At 35.5% G+C, this 26,209-nt stretch overlaps 1 protein-coding gene across 1 annotated transcript in view; it reads left to right on the top strand.

The window, feature by feature from the left end:
- Nucleotides 1–26,209, top strand: part of THOC2 (THO complex subunit 2) — a 54,439-nt gene that overhangs the window by 14,750 nt on the left and 13,480 nt on the right. Inside the window, exons 8-28 of the mRNA XM_059824232.1 lie at nucleotides 1,153–1,319; nucleotides 1,962–2,054; nucleotides 4,536–4,691; nucleotides 8,231–8,403; nucleotides 8,554–8,749; nucleotides 10,761–10,802; nucleotides 12,064–12,194; nucleotides 12,282–12,383; nucleotides 13,650–13,734; nucleotides 14,706–14,799; nucleotides 15,282–15,362; nucleotides 15,644–15,740; nucleotides 17,570–17,687; nucleotides 18,481–18,660; nucleotides 19,321–19,485; nucleotides 20,179–20,454; nucleotides 20,901–21,042; nucleotides 23,529–23,686; nucleotides 25,036–25,164; nucleotides 25,697–25,828; nucleotides 25,910–26,094. Of these exons, the coding sequence (XP_059680215.1) occupies nucleotides 1,153–1,319; nucleotides 1,962–2,054; nucleotides 4,536–4,691; nucleotides 8,231–8,403; nucleotides 8,554–8,749; nucleotides 10,761–10,802; nucleotides 12,064–12,194; nucleotides 12,282–12,383; nucleotides 13,650–13,734; nucleotides 14,706–14,799; nucleotides 15,282–15,362; nucleotides 15,644–15,740; nucleotides 17,570–17,687; nucleotides 18,481–18,660; nucleotides 19,321–19,485; nucleotides 20,179–20,454; nucleotides 20,901–21,042; nucleotides 23,529–23,686; nucleotides 25,036–25,164; nucleotides 25,697–25,828; nucleotides 25,910–26,094 (2,902 nt within the window). The remainder of the gene's footprint in view (nucleotides 1–1,152; nucleotides 1,320–1,961; nucleotides 2,055–4,535; nucleotides 4,692–8,230; nucleotides 8,404–8,553; nucleotides 8,750–10,760; nucleotides 10,803–12,063; nucleotides 12,195–12,281; nucleotides 12,384–13,649; nucleotides 13,735–14,705; nucleotides 14,800–15,281; nucleotides 15,363–15,643; nucleotides 15,741–17,569; nucleotides 17,688–18,480; nucleotides 18,661–19,320; nucleotides 19,486–20,178; nucleotides 20,455–20,900; nucleotides 21,043–23,528; nucleotides 23,687–25,035; nucleotides 25,165–25,696; nucleotides 25,829–25,909; nucleotides 26,095–26,209) is intronic.

Here is a 26,209-nt window from a genome sequence, read left to right as displayed (position 1 = left end):
TACATGGTCTTATGACTACAGAGAGTGACTTCAGACTACTGTTGGAGATCATCTGTGGATCAAATAATATGCCATGCAGGCGTGTAGTGTGATACTAACATTATTGGTAGATCACCTTGGATAGAATTATGACATTTGGAAGTTCCTGTTTCTGTGGCAAAAATCATTTTGGGAATGTTGTGTGGTTAAACTTAATTTAGATACTGAATTTACAGTACAGCCTCAAATATGCATGCTGTGATTTTGATTCATTTCAGCAGTATTTTTTGAGGGTGCACTTGTCATCTCTTAGCAGGCGGATTGGAGCATACCAAAGTAATGCTGTTTGCTATTTTAAGGTACTCTGTTCAATGCATGATTATTCTTTTAGTCCTAAAGAAGTTGAACAAGTGATTCATTATGAACAGAAATGAGAAGTGGTAAATGTTCTTCCTTTACCTAGTTCTGTTCTTGATTTGTCTGTATTTCTAGGTTGAGTCTTGGCGAGAGTGTTAGAATCTAAGTGCAAAATACATTAAACCCAGTAAATATCTGTAATTCCCCATGTTTTACACTTCCTTTTTTGAATACAGAGTTTTATACAATATGTTGATGTTTGCACCAGTGCCTGTTTCCTATGCTGCCAGTGCATTGGCTTACCTGATCTATATCCTTGCTCTTGCTCCCCTCAAAATAAACTGTTCTCCCTAATGCTAGTAATAACTCTGAAGTGAGGGGACAGTACAACTAGGTGGATTGGGATCTAGCTCAAACCAGAACAATTTTTGGGGTGTAAAATAATTTCTAGCTGGCTGAGTTGTGTGCCTGTGCAAGGGGAGAGCAAGCAGTCCATGCCTTTTGCTGGCACTGTGGTATTAGTGAGGTTGGGTATTTACTTATTAAACATTTGTCTTAAGATGGTAATTTCTAGTTTTTCTGTAATCTGAATTGGAAGTCCTGTTCAATATCTTTGCCTATTTCAATATTCAACATAAGTCATAATGATCGATGCTGTGTATACAGATGATGCAGATTATTTTGCTGTAGATAAATCCAGGCTCAATCTTAACTGAAAAGAATTAACTTAAAGCACAAATGCATTAGTTTTTAAGTAACGGAATGAAGATGAAAAGTAGCAATGTTAAGCTTTTCTATTCTGTTCTTCTCCACTAGGATGTTTTAACCTTGATCCTAACAGAGTTTTGGATATTATCCTAGAAGTCTATGAGTGCAGGCCTGAGTACGATGACTTCTTTGTACCACTGATAGAGTCTTACATGTACATGTGTGAACCTCAAACTCTATGCCATATCCTTGGGTTCAAATTCAAATTTTATCAGGTAATGTATTTCTATTCTTGATTTTGGTTTTGGTAGTTGGTTGTACTCGGTGTTGAACTGCAGTCAGGGATAACAGATTTTTGCTGCAGATTTTTTTTTACATAGAAATTAATTTCCAAGTTGTAAAATTCCAGTATTAAAAACAATAATTTCATTATTTGAGTGGAAGTCTCTGATGTATTTTAGAGTAGAATTCTTAGCATTCTCCAAGACAGCTGAAAACAATCTTGATAACCTTCCATTTGAACTTGTGTAGTTTTATAAGGACTGCCATTAACAAAGAGATTGTATCTTACGAACAAGAGACTTGTCCCCAGGAGTGAAGAGCATGTTTGCAAGGGAGTCATAGTTGATATGTGATAAAATATGCAAGGGTTTTTTTACATGTACAGTTAGGATTTGCATACAAGCACCATAAGGTGTGAAGATAGTTGAATGTTTTTGTTTCTGAAAATTCTGATGGTATATTGCAGTTAAGTCTAGTGGCTTTGGAGTAATAGCAGTTACATAACATGGTAACTATGAGAACTGTGGGTTAATATGTTTCATCTGAACTTTGAGTAGTTTCTTTTCTGTTTCATGACCTTCTGCAGTGGTCTGACTGCTTTTTTTCCCTTAAATTTGCAATCTTGTCCTTCTTAGGATCCAAGTGGTGAGACACCTTCCTCCTTATACAGAGTTGCTGCTGTCCTCTTGCAACATAATCTCATAGATTTGGAAGACCTTTATGTTCATGTAAGTGACAGTGCTACTTTATCAAATGCCAAAACTAAGAAAATTGAAAAAAGAAAGCCAAATATTTTACCCTATCCCTAAAGTTTCAGATTCAGGACATACTGTGTAATACCTGTATATGTACATGTTTAATGACTTTTAAAATTTCCAGCACTTTCTAATGCTGCATATTCAAATAAGCACATGCTGAAACATGAATGCTGATACACTTTCTTTGAATTATCTGTGTAGCATCCTCCAGATTGTTTACCTCCTGCCTGAATAGGAGATAGGAGGTAAATGCCAGAGTATGCTTTAAATGCTCGAGTAACCTTCCTTAAGAACTAGACCCTTTGAGTGTTTCGCTTTACAAGATCAATTTTTGAAAAAAGTGGTAGGACAATCAGCTCCTAACGTTCTTTGTTTAGTTTAATAGTAGGATTTTTTTTAAAACTCTTACATATTCCTGAATAGGCCTCTCAGTCCACCTACAAGAATTCTGACCATTTGTTAGGTTGAAAGAGGAAAATGGAGTTACGTATTCAGATTTAATCAGAGTTATCCTCTCCAGTCTGACAGTCTTATCAACCAATTTGGCAGATGGCAAACAGAATGTTACCGTTATCAAAATAATTTTACTTTATACATGAATTTTTAATTTGATAATATCCTTAGATGTTTTAAGACTCTTAACTCTTCCACTGAAATCAAGGAAATGAGCTATGGAATTTCTATGGAAATTTTGGAATCTAGTCCTGCCATTAATATGTGTGGCAGTTAATAGCATTAGTCACGATCAGACTCATCAATAACTGTCTCTGGCTTCATAGGAGTACTTTGGCTAAAAATGCATCGGGTGGAGCAAGAGTAGGAGTGCATGTCTCGGATAATTGGTGTGGAGGGAGGAATGCGTGATAATAATGCTAGTTTGTTAAGGAATGTTTGTAAGCTTACAAAACAAATGTTCAGACTCGGAATTACGGTGGCTTGTGCAATCTCAACTCAGACCTGTATAGGTGTGGGCATGTTTTCTGACAGTCTCACAGCTCAAATGGTCCCTGCATTCATTTATACCGTTCACCTTTGTCATGTTGATTCTCAGTCTCATTTTTAATCTACTTTCATTCCAGAATATCTCTGCCAGTCTCTGTCTGTCAGGTTTGGGATGGCATTTTTTTCTGCTTTTCAGTTCAGGCTTAATGTAACTTGCTATGGGAGTTCCAAGAGAACAATTAGCGTGTAGGTGTTGAGTCTTAAGTGGTATATATTGTGCGGCTGCTATACAATAGCAGCTGTCAGGATTATCGTTCATATCAAGAATGTTCTCCCCACCTCTGCCTTTCCTTCCTCTTTCAAGCCTGTAAGAACTGTTTTCTATTTGTGTGTATATATATACACACAGCTATATATAACATGTATTGCATCCTGAAGATATGATTGAAATTCCTCACTAGGTATTTCTTGGTGAATCTTAGTAGCTTACTGGTGTTTTCAAATGAGAAAAGTGTAGTTCTTTAAACCTTTTACCTTTCCAAGTGGGATTCTTTCTTCCCCAAATTTCTATGAAATCGAGGAATTCTACTCTTTTCTCTGAAGAAGGTGATGCTTAGTCTTTCCTTCTTCTACTGTCAGTTTGGGAGGGAAAAAAACAGTGAAAATTTTCCCGTGTTAAAAACAATAGAAGAAAAGATTACTGTATCAAAGAGGTCATGACTCTACAGTAAGTTTTGATTACGTATTTGCAGTTAAAGTTTGAGCGTGATTTTTAGGAATCAAATTGAAGTTTGGCTTTGTCAGAAAAGGAGCTTTTCTTCTGTCTCACAACTTGACCTTTTAAATTTTGAGTGTAGGGTTATATTTCTCACACTGATCATTCTCAAGTAAAAAACTATCCTGAGGTTTTATCATACTAGGTATCTCTTAATGTAAGATGGCTTTTAAGGTGGCTTTTAAGGAACAGATGTTACATGTGTTTAACGCACATTGCTGATAAATAGGAAATTTGGTAAGCTTTAAATGGTATTCCTTTAAAATGCAATCAAAATGTGTGTCTAAGTAGGTTACCTGGTTTTCCTTGGTGATGAAATCTTTCTTTTTTTCCTTTAGATGAGCAAGTGAAAATCTATGCTTTTGAATAGTCACTTTGTCTTAAGCCACTGAATCTTGTAAATGTTATCATCGAGTATGTGCGTAATTGTCACCATATAGCTACAGCTGAATGGTAAATTGGAGAGGGGAAGGGGAGCTTATACAACGAATGGTTGTGAGGAAGTAGAACAGTATTATTTCTGATGAGTCCTTGATTTCAGAATTAGTCTGTTAATAGTATGCTTCCTTGTTGGGATGATGACAGCAAGGAAAAGAGTCTTTCAGGGAGTAAGTTTATCCGATTAGTAACAAGGAAGGACAAACTTCTGCTTTGAGCTCAAGTGATCAAAAGCAGCAGTAGGTCATTTAAATTTTTGGATATAATGTTTGTTTGGGTCTTTTTTTTTTTTTTAGCTTCTTCCAGGCGATAATGCCATCATCGAGGAACACAAGCGAGAGATAGTGGAAGCTAAGCAAATTGTCAGAAAACTTACAATGGTCGTCTTATCCTCTGAAAAGACTGAGGAAAAGGAGAAGGAAAAAGAAAAAGAGGAGGAGAAAACCGAAAAGGTGTGTCTGTGTGAATAGTTTCCTTTCCAAGAAAATTATTTTAAATTATTTTAAACTGAACATAGTAATTGTTATGAAAACTTTTTCATATTTATTTGAAACATAGACAGGTACGTAGTTCTTGGAAGGCCTGGGTCTATCCTCTGGTTGCACTTCCATTATATTGAATGTGCCAAAATGCATGGTTTGGGGTTTGTTCTGGATTTCGCTAGGTTTAAAGTTCTTGGTTCAATGGCTAATTAATTTCTTTCCTCCCTTCTTGTTGTATCAGCTCCACTAAGTACGTCCCAGCATTCGTATACTTCACAATCTTTAACAACTGTGTTTTCTAGGACCTGTGATAGTATAATTCTAGTTGATTTCTTAAAAATAAGGACGTTAGTAAGAGTTTATTCCTTTTTTCTTTCAATCAAGAATTGGGATATAAAGAATTGCTAGACTTACAAATGCTGGTATAATTATCCTGCATTGTAGAGGAGTTTTAACTGAACATTTTTAATTGTAACTGTCCTCTGTGCTTTCCATTAAGTCTGTATCTTGGTATGTGTAAATGCATACTCTTTATTTAAGGTGCTGCTATGTTTATGTGTTGTCCATGTTGCCCTAGGTCTAATTTGTTTGTGTGTCCAAGTCTTACTTCAAAACCAGAATTATTTAATCTCTTAGCAGCCTTTCTGTTGTCATCTTCACTGGAGTGTCCAAGTACTGCTCCAAACATCTTATTTGAAACAATAAAAAGTAAAAATGCAAATATCAAGTTTTTATTTTAAGTGGCATACTGCAGAGGAGGGAGTGGTTTGTCTTGACAGTTTCTGTTCTTAATTTCTCCTGGATTCATTGTATCAATCTGTTTTGTCTACTTATTCCTATTCGGTCTACCCCACCTTGATTCTGTACATCTGACCTTCCTTCCCACTTGCTCTTTTTTTTTCTTTTTGCATAGCTTGGTAAATCTAATTTCATTTTCTTCCCTCAGGCAGCTGATACAGTCGTTGCTCTCTAGAGGGCTCTCAACTGCAGCCACATCTGCTGCTTAAGCTGATTCCTTTCACTATATTTAAGTTTCTGACCTCCCTCCCACTTGTTATTTCAATATCCCTTTTGATTATACCACATTGCTTTGGTCCACCTTCTCTGCAGTCAGATGAGGCTGCCTGGTATTCTCTTGAAGCATGCATGTCGCCACGTCCTGATGGCAAACTAAACTCCTGATTGCACATGGGGAGTGTATATATTGCAAGTAGTGTCAGAAGAATTAAGACAGTTTTTATGGCTAACCTTTTGAATTAAGAGCTAGGGAATTTTAAGCTCTAGGAGAAACTCCATCCTTCTTCTGAACGATTACAATGACAAATAACAAAGTCTGAGCCTGTGTGGTGGGAAGATGGAGACCTGTACTTAACAGTTTGTCAAGAGTTACAGAAATTGTTATGCAATGCATGCAGTTTCTTGAAAAGCATGTTTCTGTGTTAGTATCTTTGTGTGTGATTAGCTGTGCAATTCATAGCATTAGTAGAGTAACTACATGTGAAAGCTGTTGACAGTCTAAACTTGAGTACTTTGTATCCAGTATGCAGTTTTAATGTACAGTTTTTGATACAGTACCATGGAACAAGTGCCTGGATAAGGAAAATAGTGTTTAACGATTACTGACTTCTTTTAAATCCAGAGTGCTTATTTTGTGTGGTTAAAATTGATTATTGTCTCATGACTCTAATATAAATAATTCAGTATTGGCAAATACATTATTTACTTTTAAGATGCGTTTGACATAGCCGAACAATAGGGAGATACTTGAGAGGTCACAGAACTCAGCAGTATGACTAGATTTGACAGCAATTCCAGACTGACTTTTCTCTGTGCCATGCATGCTGTCGCTTTTGGAGAGCATGTTCAGAAGAGCTCGCTTACCTAAAGAGAGACCCAGTCAAGCAGCATGCGCGTGTGAGAGCAGTGATTGCTTTGCAAATGAAATAGCATACTAACACATAAAGCCTAGAAAGACCGTGTGAGTAGAAACACTGATTCTAATATAGTAATCCCCCAAAAAACCCAAATCACCAAAAAGTTAGATACTAAACATTAAATTTAAAGTTCTGTGTTCATACTAATTAAATAACTGGTTTATGATTTTTTTGCAATAATAGACTTCTACTTTAAGAAGTCTATTGTATTGAACATGGATTTCAACCTTCCTGCATACACTGCGCAAGTAAAAGTTTTTAAACACTTCAGTAAAGGATCAGCGTACCCTTTTGTTAATGTAATAGATACTGACTTAAAAAGACGATCCTTGGCATCAAAGGGTCGTGAAGTACTTACATAGTAAAACAACATTAGTGTGTGCATTTCTAATTGCACATGTATGTTTTTAATCTTTCGGAGGCTCATCTTGTTCTGATGTGCAGATATTTTTCCCCCTAAAGAAAGGGTAATTACATAAGTTAAAAATGAATATAGATGTGTGCATTTTGTTTTGTTCTGAAACTTTCTTCTGCATGTTACTGCATACTAGACTGTTTTCTATTTTCAGAATATCAGAAAAATAGTTGCCAGTGTTATAAAGAAGTTTTAAAAGGAAAAAAATATTTTAAAATATCCATGCAAACTATAGAACCAGAGAAGCATCTGCCTTGTAATTAATTTTTGTTCTTGTCAGTCTGTCTTGTCTGTTTGCATGATTTAAATAAAACCATTTTTTTGCCTTAAAATGCTTAAATGTTTTGTCCTAGACTTGTAATCTTCCCTCCCTCGGTGTAAACATCATCTTGGGCTTGTAGTTACATACAGCTAGCTTGCAGGCACTATTCCTTACCGGTAGTTGTTTACTAATAGACTTTTGCCTTGAGGACCAAGGAGAACTAATTCGTAACTCTAAAATATATCAATACCATGCCCATGTAAAAATGCTTCCAGGCATGATCTTGATTGTAAGTTCCTATTTCCTCTTATGCCTATACTGCAGAATGGGATGTTTAGAAAACTTGCTGTAGACTTGCACTTAAAACTAGACTCTCTTAGAGTACGTGCTGATGGGGAAACTTACGATACAGGCGAACTAAGAGATGGGTAAAGGTTTTGGGTTTAGTTCGGTGGTGTGAGGGGGGTGTAGTGTTTTTTAATCTGATTTTGCAAGAGAAATTCATGCTTTTAAATCCAGAACAATGCACAATGCAAAAGATTCTTAAATGCTTGCGTTGTTCTTAATGTCTTGTAAAGAAATAAGCTGCAGTAGATTGTGACATTTTGAAAAGTACGTGATCAGACATACGTCAGAAAACCTTATAAACTTCTGTTTTGAACTTTATTAACTTTTTTCTTTGATCCAGATGTTAGATTCTATGTAGACTGGTTTATTATTACTTTTGAAGTGTGCTTATTGTCTAAATGTCTAACTGAATTTTATTTTAAATTTTTTTATTACATAGTGGAAATACTAGGGTTTTTTCTCTAGCTGTGTATTACAGCTGCCTGCTTTTTAAGGAGAAATATTAATAAGACTTTATGAATACACTTTTTCATTGTTTGTTATCTTGCAGCCTCCTGATAATCAAAAGCTTGGTTTATTGGAAGCTTTATTAAAAATTGGTGATTGGCAGCATGCACAAAGTATTATGGATCAGATGCCTCCGTTTTATGCTACTTCACACAAGCCTATTGCAATTGCCCTTTGCCAGCTTGTACATGTGACTATTGAACCTCTGTACCGCAGGTAAAGTGAAAAGTAGAATTCTGTTGCTACACAGGGGAAAACTACTATTTATTTATAAGCATGAGTTCACTAATAAGCCTAAGTGTATTGATAGATTTCTAAAATGTTCATTTCTGTTTCATGTGAAATGCTGCATATCTTATTTTTCAGAGTTGGTGTACCTAAAGGAGCTAAAGGGTCACCAATTTCTTCTTTGCCAAACAAGAGAGCACCAAAACAAGCAGACAGCTTTGAGGACTTGAGAAAGGAAGCGTTCAACATGCTTTGTTACCTTGGTCCCCATCTCTCCCATGATCCCATTTTATTTGCAAAAGTGGTGCGCCTTGGAAAAGCATTTATGAAAGAGGTTGGTATGACAGAACAGCTTGTCAAAACTTGAGAAATACCAATTCTTCCGATGTCAAAAAATGCCCAAGTCTTACTAATTGTCTATATATTCAAATACGGAAACATAAAAAAACTACTTTGACTAAGGTCAAATTTGGAGAATCTTATTTTAATTCTTGATCATTTTTATGATCAATAAACATAACAAACTTTTTTAGGAACAACTTAAGGCACTTTAGGTTTATAACAAGGAATATTTAGTGATAAATAATTTATCATTATGGTCTTCATCTTTTAAAACATTATCTGTGTATGGATTTTTTTAAAAAAACAGACATATGATACTAATTGCATGGAAGCTTTTACGTTTTAGAGCAACAGTGTAGCAGTGGGGAACAATAACGTAATACATGTCTAGTACTTGAAATAATATTTTCTATTCCACCTGTTAGGTTACCTGGGAAGTAGGGGATGTTGCATCTTTTTAATTAGTGGGGTGTCCCTCTGTTCTGCTGGTTAAAATGCTGCTGTTCTTGAACTTGTGCCTGTGACAAACCTCTGTATGCCGCTAAGGATGAGTTCAATGTGGAGATCTAAAACACCCTATAAAGTCTCAAGTTGCCAACTTTAGAAATAAAATGGTCTCCTGAGATTTGTTGTTGTCTTTTAACCATATCTCTACCATGTATATATTGAAAGATTGGTAGTTGAATTTACATTTTGAACTCCCTTGGAATGTACTCAATAGGTCAGACTGAGACTAGTGATGTCTTTTGCTGCTTTTCTGGGAATTTGCTATTTGACTAGCAGTTTTAGGTTTATTTTCAAGTCCACCATAGAGGGGTTTTAACTTTTTTTTTTAAATAGCAGCTCAGAGAGACTTTGGAATTCATAGGTTTTTGAAATAATTTTTTAAATTATAATTTCTCAGCATCTTCTCATCCAGAATGATGATTTCGCAATGGTTAATACTCTTGCCTTATAGCATGCTTATTTCTTGCTGGCCTGTGAGAAGATTGATATTTGAGTGATACACTATGTTGCACTGACAATGCAGTTAACTTGGAAATTATAATTTCAAGGGAGTAATTAATTTTACTGCTGTCAGCAGACTATTAGGACTACTCTGTAATTAAGTTCAAGTATGGAAGGTTTGTGAGAGAGCCCTCATTTCTGTGGATACTTACAGTAGAATGGAGATTACTTGGTTATAGGAATCTCTCATGCAGTTTTACTGTCAATACATGAATATAGTTTAATGTGTTTCTGACAAGAATGAGCAACATTTTAGCTATTTGCTCTAGGTTGGAACTATGAAGAAATTCGTCAGTGACAGAGTGGTTAAGGTAACATAGGGAAAGTTATTTTTAATGCACTGTCGCTATCAGCATGTTCTAGTTATGAAACTACATTTAACACACAGTAGCAATACTTATAACTGGAGGTGATTTTGACTATAAGTTAACTTATGCAGTAGTTTAAAAGTTAGACTACTAACATTGCACTGCAGCTTTCATGTGCAAGTGTACCTTGAAAATAATCATGCACTTACTGGTGTGATAGCTTAATACGCTTTTCATGGTGAGTGGACCAAGAAGAGAGAAAAGAAAGTAATTTAATAATAATACCCTCTTAAGCTTTTAGTCTTCATTGTGAGAGAAAGATGGGGAAAATAATATATGGCTGTTGATAACTGGGTTGGAAGTCCTCGGGTTTTTTAGGTAGATGAGTGCTTAGGACACTTTTTTCCCCGCTCTCCAGTAAGAAGATCCAGTATTTCATGTATAATAGTAAGTTTCCTTGACATTTTAGTTATTCTTTTTGAACGAAAGTGTACAAAACCCCTATATATGTAAGCAATGCATTTGAATTTCTGTTCAAAAATACTTCAATGCTGACAGATCTGGAAAATTAAACGTTTACTAGACATGTGGCCCTTCAGGTTTATGCTTTTGCTGAGGTAGCTTTGTTCTGAAACTGTAATTGCTATGTTAATTATGCTACAATTAACATGATTGTCTTTGTTATAGTTTCAGTCTGATGGAAGCAAACAAGAAGATAAAGAGAAAATGGTGAGTTTATTTTGGAGGAAGGTGTTTTCATGCAACATTGTAATTGAGACCAAATGTTTAATAACTGTACAACTCTTCTTTCTCTGTAGAGTTTTGTGCTTTAATAAATGTACGTTATAGACTTGTCTTGATTTTTATAGGCAAGTTTGTGCCACACAGGAGTGTTTTTTTTCCTGTCCTTTGTTTTCTTTTTTTCTTTCTCTCCTGCATTCATCATACCTAATCTTGTTCTTCTAGTCCAGTGCATTCTACTTCTTATTTGCTCAGAGTCAGCTGCAGTACCTCCAGCTGTTTATTCTATAAATACACTTTTCACGGTGGCACCTTGTATCTTAAAGAATTTACTGGGGAAAAGCGTAGGGAAAAAGAGAAATTAGAAGTAGGGGAGGTGTTTAGTAGTACAATGGCTAATTTCTTTCTTTCTAAATTTTCTAATTTATTGAATTATCAAGATTGGTCACAATGAAACCCAAGTGTCTAGTTGAGATCTAACTTATAAAAATAAGGGTTTTTTTAACTCAACAAGCAAGTTTTCAATATGAAGTTTGCAGAGTTTTCATTATTACTTTCATTATTACTTCTGTTTCTCACTTGTCATGATTTCCTGACTTCCTGAATCGTTGCAGAGAAAATTAGTCTCTCCTGGTTGTTTGGGTTTTGTGGGTTTTTTATTTTTGTGTGGTGGTTTTTTCCTTTTCCTTCTATGCTTATTCTAAGATAGCTCATTGGGAAAGAGAGAGGTTTAAGAAAGGGCAAGGATAGGATACTGAAAATACGGAAATTGATACTGTGCCTTGGGAACATGCATAATGCCTTCCAGTTTTAATCTGGAGTTTTGAAAATGGAAGTAGCGGCAAGGAATACCTTAATATATTGAAAGCAGTTGCCAATTTTGGCTATTTTCTTCTGTTGCACTTTGTGCAATGTAGATCCATTTTTAAATTATTTGATTTGAAAATATGAGTGCAGCTTGCTGAAAACTTCAGCAGCTTTGCTCAAATATCTTACATAGGCATATAAAATATTGACAGGATATATGGTCCATAAATTATCTAATAAAATATTTATGAAGGGAGATACCTTTAACTCCTTTTTAGATTTTTTTATTTTGTTTTCATTTAGGAGGTCTTAATCTTGTGGCAAACTTGTATTTTATCAGTCTGCTGGGATGTGCAAGTTGTGCATATCTGCATAGCATGCGTAGCATTGCTTCTGATGTACTTACCCAATAGTTACCTCGAGTGTTTTGTCTTTATCTCAGGAGATACTGTTTAGCTGTTTGTTGAGTATTACCGATCAAGTCTTACTTCCATCACTTTCTTTGATGGACTGCAATGCATGCATGTCTGAAGAATTATGGGGAATGTTCAAAACTTTTCCATACCAGTACCGGTGAGTAGAGTAATTCATTTCCATTCTTTGAAGTGGTCTCTTGAATTGTCAGTACTAAAAATAGTTTTCCTTTATAATCTTTACAAGGTACCGTCTTTATGGGCAATGGAAGAACGAAACATACAATAGTCACCCGCTTCTAGTGAAAGTTAAAGCTCAAACCATAGACCGAGCCAAATATATCATGAAGTAAGTTGTCTAATTCCATAAATAATTATCAGCTGTGATAAAATGTATTGCATGTCACCAACTGAAGAAAAAAAACTTGACAAATACATTCCCTTTCTAATGACTCAGTAATTTCACCGATAGTCCTTGATCATGAAGTATTCGATGTATTGTGATTCAAAAACTGTCAAATGAGTAAGGATACAGACAAATCTGTCACCAACAAGGGTATTTCATCTATGAAAAATGTCCCATTAAATTATTTAAAACCTTTTCCATGGGTATGCTGTTGTTTGATAAATTGCTTTGCTTATGCAAAATTCAGAGTGCAACATATTTTCTCTAGGTATGGAGACTCTTTAATCTGAAGAGTCTCAAAAATCTTGTCACAGTTTCTGTTTGTGTAGGCTTGAAAGTAGGGCAGTAAGTTGAACTGAATGGAAGGATTCATTCTCATCTTCAAGGGGGCTCACAACGATTTCAGATTTACCTCACATATAACATCTCTGACATCATTGTCAGGGATTTGGGTTCTCCATTTGTTGTTGCCGAAAGCAAATGCTATGGTTTTATAATGTGGATAATTGGAACCTTTTTACATAGGCAAGACAGAATAATTGTTACCAGGTAAAAGACTTCGGTCTTGCAGCTGTGAAAGCTAGAAACAATGATTTTGATTCTCTTCTGACTTGCTGCATAGCTAGCATAGACTATAAAACTTTACATCCCTTCTTGTACAGTGGATTTCAGTTGTGCAGATGAGCCACAGTGCTGTCAGTTGTTGAGATTTCTATGTGTACAATTTACTTCTGTGTATTGACTTCAGGTTTCATGTTCAGCTCATATCTTTGGTAGGGAATACTGTTGAAGTGTAACACAATGAAATTAATACTCTTTTTCAATGAACAGAATGCAGCAAATGCAAAATGGCTGATCTGTGGCTAAATTAAATATCTGGGAGAGACTAACAGCATCACATGCTGGTTTTGCATGTGGTATAGGTCCCACTGACAATTTCTGAATGCAAAGTGCTCAAAGTTGAAACTAGAATACAGTCCATAGTAACATAGGGACAGCTGGTTTGTTTGTACTATCTGCACGTTATAGGATTATAAATTCCAGATTCCCAGAGGAGTAATATTTCTATGCTTAAATTTCTTAAAAACGCATCTGCTAGTGAGAATTTAATCTCTGCGACTAATAAAGGTGTTTCTTCACTGGAACTAATGTGTTGTTTTAGTATTGTTTTAGCTTGTCTATAGAAATAAAGTATGTTCTCTTTTACAGGCGTTTAACTAAGGAAAATGTGAAACCCTCTGGAAGACAAATTGGGAAGCTCAGCCACAGCAATCCTACAATTTTATTTGATTATGTATGTAGTTATATGTATTTGAATACTATTTCATCCTAACAGTAGATACTAAAGTATAGGAAGGGACCTGCTGTCTTACTGAGAGGGCAGTTCTAATTCATTACTTTTTACTTTTGATGCAAATTTTAAAATATGATAATTTGCTAGTAGTGCACAGGTCTGAGATATTAAATATGACAGTAGCTCTTGAATAACCACAACTGCACAGAAAATTACATCCACTTATTTATAGGAGTAAAGTATTTAATTTGAGATAGCTGAGCTGGGTCTCAGAGGTACAGGGATGTGCTGGTCAGGTTATGCAGAACACAAATTCAAGAAAACATAAAGCTTTGAAGACTGAAATAAACCTCCCAAGCTGGGGAGGATTTTTAGGATTACTTGGTGCCACGGAATGCTTGAGAGGTGTAAAAGTATGTTGATGGACCACCACCTTATTCACAAATGTGACTTGTGATTATTGGATCTACCATTTTTTAGATTTTACTTGAAGAAATTAATACTGCAATACACACACACCGCACATGTCGTACCGAAGAGAACATTCTAAAATTTGATTAATACAGTTTACTTGTATTCTTTCATGACCTAGGTTCATTTTTTTAGTAGTCTTTTATTATTGTAAGTACCAATAGAAGCTGTTACTGCTAAGGTTTAGGATTCTTAAGAAATCTTAGAAAAAAGAGTGAAATGTTTTCACAATTTTATTTTCTGATAATCGAAAAGAAAAATAATTATTCAGAATTGGTTTTACATGTTAGAGACATGTTTCACTGATATCTCTAAGGTACTAGATAAATTAATGGGATTACCTGTTACTTTGAAAGTGGTTTAGGACCTTCTGAAAAAATAATTTCAAAGGATGGTTTGTGTAGGTTTTGAAGACAAGCATTGTTAAATGGTTGTGGTTTATTCTGTGAAAGGTAAGGAATACTGTTCCTATTCAGCTGAATGTCTTTTGTAACTTTCAGATTTTATCACAAATACAAAAATATGATAACCTAATAACTCCAGTTGTTGATTCACTGAAATACCTCACTTCGCTGAACTACGATGTCTTGGCGTGTATCCTTTTATGTAAATCAGTACATCTGCTTACTGGTAAAGTTGCAGTTGTAGCAGGATTAAATCTGTTGTCTGTGAATAAATATTATCTTCTATTGTTTTCTATTCTTGCTGCTTTTTGCTGGAAATTTTAGTAAAGTTTGCAAATACTCTGCCCTCTTAATGGATTACAGAACCTTCTCTGGTTCTTTCACGCTATGACAATTTTACTTTATTTTTAAGGGTTCTTTTACTACTTTCACTCTGTTCTTGAAGGCATAGTGATCCTGTAAATAGTGAAGTAAATACTGCTCTTTAAGTTACCATTTCTTTCATTATTTTATTTTTTTATACCATAACTATGTTAGTGGACACCCTGTATCATGCTTGCTATACTTGCATATCATGTTCCTATATTACAAATTGTGGAGCTCGAAAAACAGGTCTGTGTAACTTTTGTTTATACAAATTGAGGAAAAATACTCTCTTTAACTCCACTAAAGACTGTATCATTGAAGCTCTGGCAAACCCTGAGAAGGAGAGAATGAAGCATGATGACACTACAATCTCGAGCTGGCTGCAGAGTTAGTATTCCTGTTTTATTTATTACATTAATGTTTAAAATACTTCACCTTCCCTATGATCTACCATACTATTGATCATTACGATCAATATTTCACTTGGATCTACCAGCTATTTTTTTAAACAAAACAGAGAGCTGGCAAGTTTAATCAATAGGACAGTATTTTTTTCTTTGTATTACAAAAATACATACATTGCTAACATTCCACATGTACTTCGTTAATGCTTATTTAATGATTTGTACCTTAAAAGGTGCAGTTACAGCTGTTTCTCCTTACTTTAGGTCTGGCTAGCTTTTGTGGTGCAGTTTTCCGAAAATACCCAATTGAACTTGCTGGTCTACTTCAATATGTAGCCAACCAACTGAAAGCTGGCAAAAGGCAAGTCTTGCACAACTGATCTTTATAAACTCAATTTTTATAATGTCTTGTGTGGGTGTTTGCTGATACATGGGTGCTTGATCTAGTAGTTACTCTAGTAGTGATAAAACTCCATTCATAATACCAGAAAGGTTAAGAAATTTAAATAGCAGAAGGAATAATATCCTCTTTAGTATATTATTTTTCCTCTAATTGTACAGCTGTGACATAATATTTTTGAATTACTGATTTTTTTTTAATCTGTAACTTTATTTTAATACAGTTTTCTTAACAACTAACCAGACAGGGAAATAACCCTGCTGGTCTGTGATATCATCATAGAAATTATTGTACATTATTTAAAAAAATAAGTATCCATGATATAAAAGCGTGTGACTGTTACAGTTATACAGATTTTTCTTCCTCATAATGTTTTCTCTGCAGGGATGGCTCTTCACATTTTAATATTATTTTAAATAATTTGTCCAATTTATTTAATGGCAGTTGAATTGCTTCTTGATACATCAATGTTAATCATAACTCAAAAAAAAATTTCTAAACAAGGTTTGCAATTTGAATCTTCATTTTGGCCTTCCGTTGTCATCGATTAGTATTGTTTCATTTATTTTCTTAATTTTAATGTGTTATTTTTATCACATAGGTGAGTATCAACTTTTTTCTCTTATGAATCCCCATATGGTTACTGAAAGACAGCTTACCAATGGAGATAAAGCAGCATGTTATTTTAGGGTATTTATGTTGAGAAATCTAGTTTTTTCCCTTCCCTGCAATGTAGACTCTGTCTCATGTGCTCCCCTGTCCCCAATTTGTTTTGTATTGTGATGATGGTACAATCACATTGAGCTACAGAGGAAGGGTAAGTAATGTTTCTTGTCTTTCCCCGGAACTAAGTATTAAGACTTCAAGTATTTTGAAAAAAAATCAAATTATTTTTAATACTCAGTTTAGTATTTTGGATCATAGAAATAAAATGGATTTACCACTATGACCAATTCCTTAGTATTGGAGTATTCAAATATTTGAATTGGAGTATATGCTGGTATTGCATAGCTCCTAGACAGAAAACATACTTATGGCTGGAACAGCAAACAAAAATGTAAACAATGTAAATTATTTAAATATAAAACTTTGTTTTGGAGGGCATGGTTCAACAGTTTTTATAACTAGGTCACACAAATTTCAGAAGTTACTGGAAAACATTGCTGACTTGAATGATTGTGATACAATTTACTATACTTCTGTTGAAGAAAAGTCATTGCCTTTATAGAATGCAAAGCAGGAAGTAAAGCCTAGTCTCTGGATGGGATGATTATCAGAGTGTTTTGTATATTCTGTGTTTTAAGTAATGTTTTCCATGTTCCAAATAACCTCTCCAGACTAATTGTGCCATAAAATTTCTAAGGCTGTGTAGTATTCTAGGGATTTTTAATAAATTTTTAAAAATTCCATGTTCGTGAAATAAGTGTACAGATACAGTATGAAACAACAAATAAACAAAGTGAGCAATAAACTTTATGATTAATTTGTTGATACTTGAAAGCTAATAGCACCACACTCGCTATTATTTTCAAAACCAATGAAATTGTTTTGAAGGGGTTCCGAAATCCAGCTGTTGAATGCCTGCATTGCTTTTAAGTACTAACTTTTTACTTGCAATAAAGAAATCTTTGTGCGCTCAGCATACTAGTTTCTTCTTCAAAAAAGAATTAAAATGTTATTTGTTTTAACGTGCGTTATAGTGTTGCTTTTTACTGTGTGTTGAATGTCATAGCTTCCATTTCTTAAACAAATTTTCTTGTTTTTACTCCACTTTTCTGTTTTCTGTGCAGCTTTGATTTGCTTATTTTAAAAGAGGTGGTACAGAAAATGGCAGGGATAGAAATTACAGAAGAAATGACAATGGAACAATTGGAAGCCATGACTGGTGGAGAACAACTAAAAGCTGAGGTGTGTTTGTGTTAAATTTAATTAATAATAGTTATTGCTTATTAATGGTGGTTTTAAAAACTCTGACTCATGAACTCTGGCAGCATAGCTGAGGAAGGTGTTACTGCTTTCATCAGAGCTTACCACTCCATTGAGCTTACAAGCCTTGCAGACAGGCAGCCAAGAAAATGTATACATGAGCATTAATTGTTGTGCTTCACAGCATCTCATATTAATGAAAGCAGCCTTCATTATCCAGTGTTATAAGACAGACCTGCGAATTATAGCAGCCAATGAGCTTGTACGTTGTGCAGTCCTGCTGTTTCAGCCATGCTCGGGGGGTGGCAGCTCCCTGTTGAGTGGAATAACATCTTAAACCATTTTAACAGCTAAAACTGTGGCAGCTTTGCCGTCAAAGACCTAGTTGGGTCTGACCTAGACTCAGCTCTCTAGATCTAGAGTTGAATAGCTATAATCGGAACTAAAATCTGAAATTCCTGTATTGAACAGAGAAGAGATGTTGAGCAGATTACGGCAGACCTAGGTCTAAAATGCAGTTTCACGATGCCTGAGCTGAAATGTCATTCTTCATTTACTGTGTAAAAGACTAATAGCACGCAAGACTAGTTAGTTTCTGAGTCTTATATACATACATTGCAGTACAGGATCCAGAGAGAGAGTTTTATTGATGGACGGGGGAAAAAGAAACTGTATTTACGTTTATTCATCAGTATTTCTGAAGTCAGAAGCATACATGGTTTCCATTTGAGATGCACTATTCCCAAACTTGGGTAACTTTTTCTGTACTATGCAGGGTGGATACTTTGGCCAAATCAGGAATACAAAAAAATCTTCTCAGAGATTGAAAGATGCATTATTGGACCATGATCTTGCCCTTCCACTGTGCCTGCTTATGGCTCAACAGAGAAATGGTGTGATCTTTCAGGAGGGAGGGGAAAAACATCTGAAGCTGGTGGGAAAACTGTATGATCAGGCAAGTAAAAACACTTGGATTTATAAGAACCCCTCCTTTTCTTTGGTAACTTCTAGTGTTGCAGCACAATGTATGAGAATTCAGCACGTAGTAAGAATATATAAGAATTCAGCACAATAGATATGAATATATAAGAATTTTCAAAATCAGTTGCAGTGAGCTCATTATTAAAATATATGGGTGTATTAAAAATATATTATATTGACAAGTGACTTCTGAGTGAAAGATTAAAACATCCTTTGTCATAAAAAGTTAAGTTCTTATTTCTTAAGTCGGCTATTATGTTTTTCTGATCTTACTTTGTTAGATGAACTTACTACTTTTTTTTTTTAAAGAAGCAGCCTGAATTCTTTTGCTGCCTTAGGCAGTAGGAACTAATTTAATTTAATTCTGATAGAACAGAATGCTCTTACAGTTCTGCTGGCTTTTGTAGGGCTCTTTTTTTTTTTTTTAAGTGCAGATAGAGTTGAGTCAGCATAGAGTAACAGAAGCATGTGGCATGGAAAATTTAGCATCTCTTCCCCCATGAGAAAATTCTTGCTTTACTATGTAGTGTTAACTTTTTAAAAAGGGCGGGGGGGGAAGCTTCCAAGCTCTCCCTGACTTCACTTTTGAACAACATAATACTGTTTGCTAACTTTTTCTATCTTTTCCATGTAGTGCCATGACACCCTGGTACAATTTGGTGGGTTTTTAGCATCCAATCTAAGCACAGAGGATTACATTAAGCGAGTGCCTTCTATTGATGTTCTCTGTAATGAGTTTCATACACCTCACGATGCTGCATTTTTCCTCTCAAGACCCATGTATGCACACCATATTTCGGTAAGTCGAGCTCTTCTATTTGTGTGCTCTTAGTGCTGCTATATTACATGTTATCAGTATACGTGTTAGGTTCTTGCTAAAGTTTAAGTTTGCTGAATAAAACTTGCAGAAGCTTTGTGAGTAGAGGTGGAAAGAGAAGCTGTGGGCTGGAACAGGTTATCCTTTATCTTCATAGAAAATATGACCCATGTGTCAGCTTTCACACAACTGACAGAAGTTGTAGCTAATGAGGTCATCTTTTCTGATGATTGGGGTGACCAGTAGGACTTCTCTCCTTCCCTCTTACCCCAAATGTGTAAGTTCTTCTGTAGATGTTTCATATAGATTTTTTTGCTGTGGAGGAAAATATTGCAGCTGCCAAAAGGTGTGGTATCTCAGGAAGTGTCAAAAATAAATTTGTCCCTGCATCTAAAATGTTAAATATCGGGAGCAATTTTTACTAGGTATAGTATAATGTGGTACTATAATAACAGGTAGCAGCATCAGTGAAGAAAGATAAATCCATCCAACATGGATGAATACTAAAAGTTCTGTATTACGTTCTTCAGTGCTTTATGTACATAAATGACATTTCATGTGTGTAAATGTTTGCTATGTAGAAAGGCTTTTGAGAAAAGTTAAATTACATTGTAAAAGTTATGTTGTTTGTGTACAAAGATTACAGATTTTTCATTTTTCTTTTTTTATCCACAGTCAAAGTATGATGAACTAAAAAAAGCTGAGAAGGGAAATAAACAGCAGCACAAAGTTCACAAATACATTACATCGTGTGAGCTGGTGATGGCTCCTGTTCATGATGCTGTGATTTCTCTGCACCTTCCCAAGGTTTGGGATGACATCAGTCCTCAGTTTTATGCTACATTCTGGTCTTTGACAATGTATGACCTTGCCGTCCCGCATAGTAGCTATGACAGAGAAGTCAATAAACTTAAAGTCCAGATGAAAGCCATAGATGACAATCAGGAAATGGTACGTTTATATAATTTTATGGTCCAGTTTAAACTTTCTAACTTTGAAAGACTCTTTTTCGTGAAACCTTATGTTAAGGTCATTTAGTTCTGGGAGGTATTGTCACCTGATTGATCCATTCTGATTTGTCACATTCACATAATTTGGATTGACTCTTCCTTATAATTCCCATGTTAAAAGTACCAGTGACTTCACTAAGTGAAATTACTGGAAAACCTGTGTTTCAGAAAGCAATCTTTGACACCTCTATCTGTGGTTTAGCTGTTCACTTTTGTCTTAACTTTAGTCAGCCAGTGTTCATAAAATCAGTTGATTGCTAGAGCAGAACATTTCTTTAGTGAAATAGAAAGCTTTTCAAGTATTCTTTAGCATTATCAGGAATTTAATTGCTCTATGTATAGCAAGTGTTAGTATAATACCAAGTGAGTTGCATTGACATTTTATAGCCTCCAAATAAAAAGAAGAAAGAAAAAGAACGTTGCACAGCTCTTCAGGACAAACTCCTTGAGGAGGAGAAGAAGCAGCTGGAGCATGTGCAGAGGGTTCTACAGAGACTGAAACTAGAGAAGGATAACTGGCTTCTGGCAAGTAAGTGTGTGTAGGGGAAACACTCTGGGTGTCTTTGTAGTCATCACTGTCCCCAGAACTCAAAGTTCAGCTTGCACTAATATTCTTAATGCTGATTTTAAAATTTGATCTCCTCATATGTTGAGGTCTGTTAGCAAGGTAAACTTTTAATTAGAATGTAATGTGTCTGCTGCAAATGACGAGTAGTTGGTTTTCAGGGAGATGTTCTGTTTGTTTCTTGCAATGTCAAGACCTTTTTAAATATTGCACTAATTCAGAAAATAAGAGATTGACCAATTCAGTGGAAAGTTGTAATTGGAAGATGGCTTGCACTTATTTACTGCAGTTAGAATGCTAAGTTAGGATAATTGTTACATTGCAAGAAATAGGCATGTAAACTCTCAATGAGTGTTTTGAGTTATTAACTTCCTTTGAGTCCTGTGATTAGGAGCAGTATGCCAATATTTGGGCTGTAATGTAAACCCTGTTCCAATGACAAGATAAGCATTGTGCCAGCCTAACAGCACCACGAAATGAAACAGCATGCAAATGTTTCATATGGCAGATATGCAGGAGGCAGAACAAACTTTTTTCTCTGACAAAGCCTCTGTGATGTTTCATATTGATTGTGAACTTTACTAGTATGGTTAATCTGAAATGTTTTTCTCTGGTCAGTTTTCTTCTCTGGAAGAACTTACAGTTTGTAACTGGAAGTAGTTGTTCATCTGTCCCAAGGAGCCTAGCATAATCCAGTGGAAAAACGTTTTATTGTTCGACTCATGTAAGATACACCCAACTGATTTAATGAAGAAACATTGACAGTTAAATCAAGAAAGGTTATTACCTATAAATATTTAATGTACTGGTACGGACAGCTAATTAGCTACATGAAATTACTGGTTGAAAAATTACTACCTGACTGAAGCTTGGTCTAAAGCTGACTGATAAATTTGTCTCCTTCAGGAAGCACCCAAAAGCATGTAGAAAATTGTTTGTGTAGATATGATCTATATATAAACATGTATTCTTAATACAGGTGCTTGTGGGGTACAGGGAATAGCTTAGCGTTGGCTCTTGAGTGCTCAGGCTTCAGCTGCAGGAAGTTTCCCAGCATTGCATCTGGAGACAAACTTAACTTTTTCAGCAGTTTCCCTATTGAAAGAAATTATCTGTAATTGTGCTATATGTGGAAATTTAACAGCACATGCACTGTAGTAGTATTTATTTTTACTATTTTTAAAAAATTATTAATATTTTTTTTAGAAGACTGACTTCTTGTGTGGATACTTTTGATAGAGTGGTTATATCATTAAGAGGAAGTTCATTTTTGGCAGAATAAGTAGACTGGTAGTTTTAACAATCGGAAACTAGCTATTCTGACTGGCTGCTTACTTGCTTTACTTTTACACTTTTGAAGTAAAACTTAAACACTTGATTGTTCTATGAGCTGTGATTCTCTTGGTTTTTTTTTAAGTGTCAAAAGCTTGTTATAAACTTTGAGGGGTAGATACTAAAATAAAATCACAAAATTTTTAGCTAAATAAAAGCTGACAGTTCTTTCTTGAACAAGCTTTATTCCATGAGCATTACAGAATCGAGGCAAGTAAATCATGGGACTTATGACTTGTGCCCTGCAGCCTGTGCAAGAATCCCAGTGCAAAAACACCAATTGCTCTCATGAGGATCATGACTGTTCTTCCACTGAAGGCATCTGTTTGCAGTCTTCAGTTCTGTGCTTTCATCCATATGTTTCTTTTCTTCCTACCTTCCTTTTGTGCTGTACATCCCTCCCAGCTTGTTTTTATGCTCCTTGTTAACTGGGAAGAGCTGCCATGGGACCAGTTTGGGTATGTGTTTGGCTGTTGTGTTGACCAAGCAGTGACCAACCAGTGGTTGGTCAAACGGAACGGGTAACTGTTGAGCATACAGTGCAGTCTTTTACTCAGTGGTAGAATGAAACTTTCACAAAATGTGTGTATTGCGATGGTGGTTTACTGAAGACTGTTCCTCTATTTAAATTCCTGTAATTGTTTGGTTGATTGGAAAAATGATTAAGGAATTGTACATAGACAGCATGTTCTTCCATTTCTAAGGAAACCGAGCCAAAAGTCAGCCCCACCTAGAAAGGAGAAGACAAGCGTTCTAGAGAAATAGCAGATGGTGTTCCTTTCGCTAATGTGCAGAATTTGAGCAGTTGGAGAAGTTTACCAAAGTTTTTTTCTGAGCCTGTTTTTTCCCCCATTGTGTAATAGAAGAGTTTTCTAAATAAGAAATAAAGATCTGCTAAAACCACCCTCCTACTCTCCCCCCCCCCATCCTCAAACAGTTAAGCTTATTTTGATTTTTTCTAAGCAGTGCCAAAGATATGTCTGGAATACAAGTGGCCTGATGTACAAACTGGAAAAATGTGGATGTGTGATACTGAACTTGGGAAGAGAGTAGTTGAGTGTTACCCCATTAACTTACTTTCTTCCTTTTTTTCCTCTCGACTTCTTTGTTTTTTGAAGAGTCTACCAAAAATGAGACTATCACAAAATTTTTGCAGTTATGTATATTTCCTCGATGCATTTTTTCGGCAATCGATGCAGTCTATTGTGCTCACTTTGTAGAACTGGTACATCAGCAGAAAACGCCCAACTTCTCCACTCTTCTCTGCTATGACAGAGTAAGTAGCTAGAAACGTGTGTGTGTATGTACTTAATTACTATTATAAGTATGCAAAACTAGTATCCCCTCTGCCACCCAAAAGAGGTAAACAAAATCATTACCTATGTTTAATTTTAGAATCTGTGACAATCAAAAGTTCCCTTTTGTACTCCAGATTCTACAAACCAGGTTTTCCTAGAGCTTATTTTCAAGAAATTTTGGGTTTGATTTATCCTAATGAGATTAGAGTTTCAGAGCAGAGTCATTAGCAGTCATAGGAGTTGCATTCGGGTTTTGCAAGCTTCCAGTGGTCTGCATTTCCGCAGCCTCAGCGAACCCTCCCATTTTAGCTGTGTGCCCTACTGCTGTAGTATCAACTTTCTTATGCTCGCCCCCCACAAGCAGCATCCGTAGGACCCTTCCGACCCTGGCGAATGGTACTACAGACAGTGGACTAGTTTGTATCACTGCTGAGACATGGGAAGGGACTCCCATAGTGACACGGGGAGTACTTTTGACAGCAGTAGCAGCCTGAATTTCTGGGTCAAATGGGACAGTTAGAGGAGGCATTTGTTCAGGCTGTTCTCACTGTTCATGCAGCCATTCTTTTCCTCCTGTGGAGGAAAAAGGTGGAGAACGTAGATAGAAGAATCTTGTAAGGGTACATTCAGCTCCAACAGCACCAGCTGACTGTACTGTTCTGGGGTACTGGAACCATCCTGGCACTTACTGCTATAAGAAGTCAAATTAATAAGTTAGTGCATCATCCGTACAGTTATAACAGATTTGACTATGAGCTTTGATTAAAACAATGTGTTATGGGGCTGTAGTGTAAAAAATTATGGTGAAGATTCTTTTCATATGAACATTCAGTTAAGATTGTCTGGTTTCCTTTGAGATAAGACATTTGAAGTATGTATCTGCTTTGATTTCATGGGTCCAAAAGAGCATTCTTACTCAAATATTCAGTTCTAGGTGACAAAAGTAGGCAAGTGCATGAGTGCTATCTGATGAACCTGTGCAGGCCAGGAAAAAAATCCTTTTGCATCAGCTTGGCTAGGTGTTTACTTCTACCTGCTCAAATAAATTACTAATTTGAAAACAAAACAGTTACATGCCAATGAAGACATACTTTAACTATGGAAAACTGTGTGTCAGCAGCAGTTATATGCTAAGTGTGGGCTAAGTGTGAAGGACCAGCAGTTGGATAATAAAAGTCTTGAAAATAAACTGAGAATATTTTATAAGAGATCTCCTTTATATTTAGAAACTAGCTTAATGGTGGCTTAGATCAGAGAAATTTGAAATTCTTGTTGGCTCTTGTTCCTTTTGTAATTCGATAAAGTCATTCTAACTTTTTATTCACAGGTTTTCTCTGATATTATATACACAGTTGCAAGTTGCACTGAAAATGAAGCTAGTAGATATGGCAGGTTTTTATGCTGTATGCTGGAGACTGTGACTAGATGGCACAGTGACAGAGTCATATATGAAAAGGTACGTGAAGTTAGTAAAACAAACTTGCTCATGAGACTATATAATGGTCACTTGTGTAATTCACCCCAATAAAAATGAATTTAGTGAAATGGTTAGATTTAAAAACACTGTGATTGAATTTTTCTGATGGTGTAATCTTAGAATTGAGTTTCTGTAATTCATGTAGTTTTAATACAAGTAATTTTGTATAGTGTCAAAAAAATACAGTGGCTAAAAATATCTTACATTTCTGATTTTCTCATAGCTTGTCTTGAAGATCATTTAGGGACCATATGGAAACTTTCATAATACTCCTTGCAAAAGCTAGTTAAATTATGAATAATCTTTTCTGTCACCCACAACTAAGATTTCAACATAAATAAGCTTTTAAAAAGAAGTATGTGTGTTAATCTTGTAAAGTGTGATCGTGTCTTAGTTTTTTAGCAGAGTCAGTGAAAAAGTGCTTCAGTTATCATACTGACTTTTGCAGAATTATTCTTTTTATGCTTCCTGAAAAATATGTGTGGGTTTTTTTTCTTTTTTGCCCATGTAGGAATGTGGCAACTATCCAGGCTTCCTAACTATATTACGGGCAACTGGATTTGATGGTGGAAATAAAGCTGATCAGTTGGATTATGAGAATTTTAGACATGTCGTACACAAATGGCACTATAAATTAACTAAGGTAAATAAAGATGCTGAAAAACTTAGGTTTTTGGAAGCTTTAATAAAAAAAAAACTTCATTAGATTTCATTTGTGTTCTAGGCTTCTGTGCACTGCCTTGAAACAGGTGAATATACACATATCAGAAATATCCTGATTGTGCTGACCAAAATCCTTCCATGGTATCCAAAAGTGCTGAACCTGGGCCAAGCCTTGGAAAGAAGAGTACATAAGATATGTCAGGAAGAGAAAGAGAAGAGACCTGATCTATATGCATTGGCTATGGGGTAACAACACCTTACTTTAAGAAAGTGGTTAAAAGTGGATCATGAAAGGCTTCTAAAGACTCGGAACTGTTACAGTCCTAACATTTGATATTTTTTTTTTTTTTTACCTTATCAC

This window comes from Gavia stellata, chromosome 14 (genome assembly GCF_030936135.1).
Source record: "Gavia stellata isolate bGavSte3 chromosome 14, bGavSte3.hap2, whole genome shotgun sequence".
Classification (NCBI taxonomy): Eukaryota; Metazoa; Chordata; class Aves; order Gaviiformes; family Gaviidae; genus Gavia; species Gavia stellata.
The sequence above is the reverse complement of the archived record's forward strand: the minus strand, read 5'-3'. Positions and strand labels throughout refer to the sequence as shown.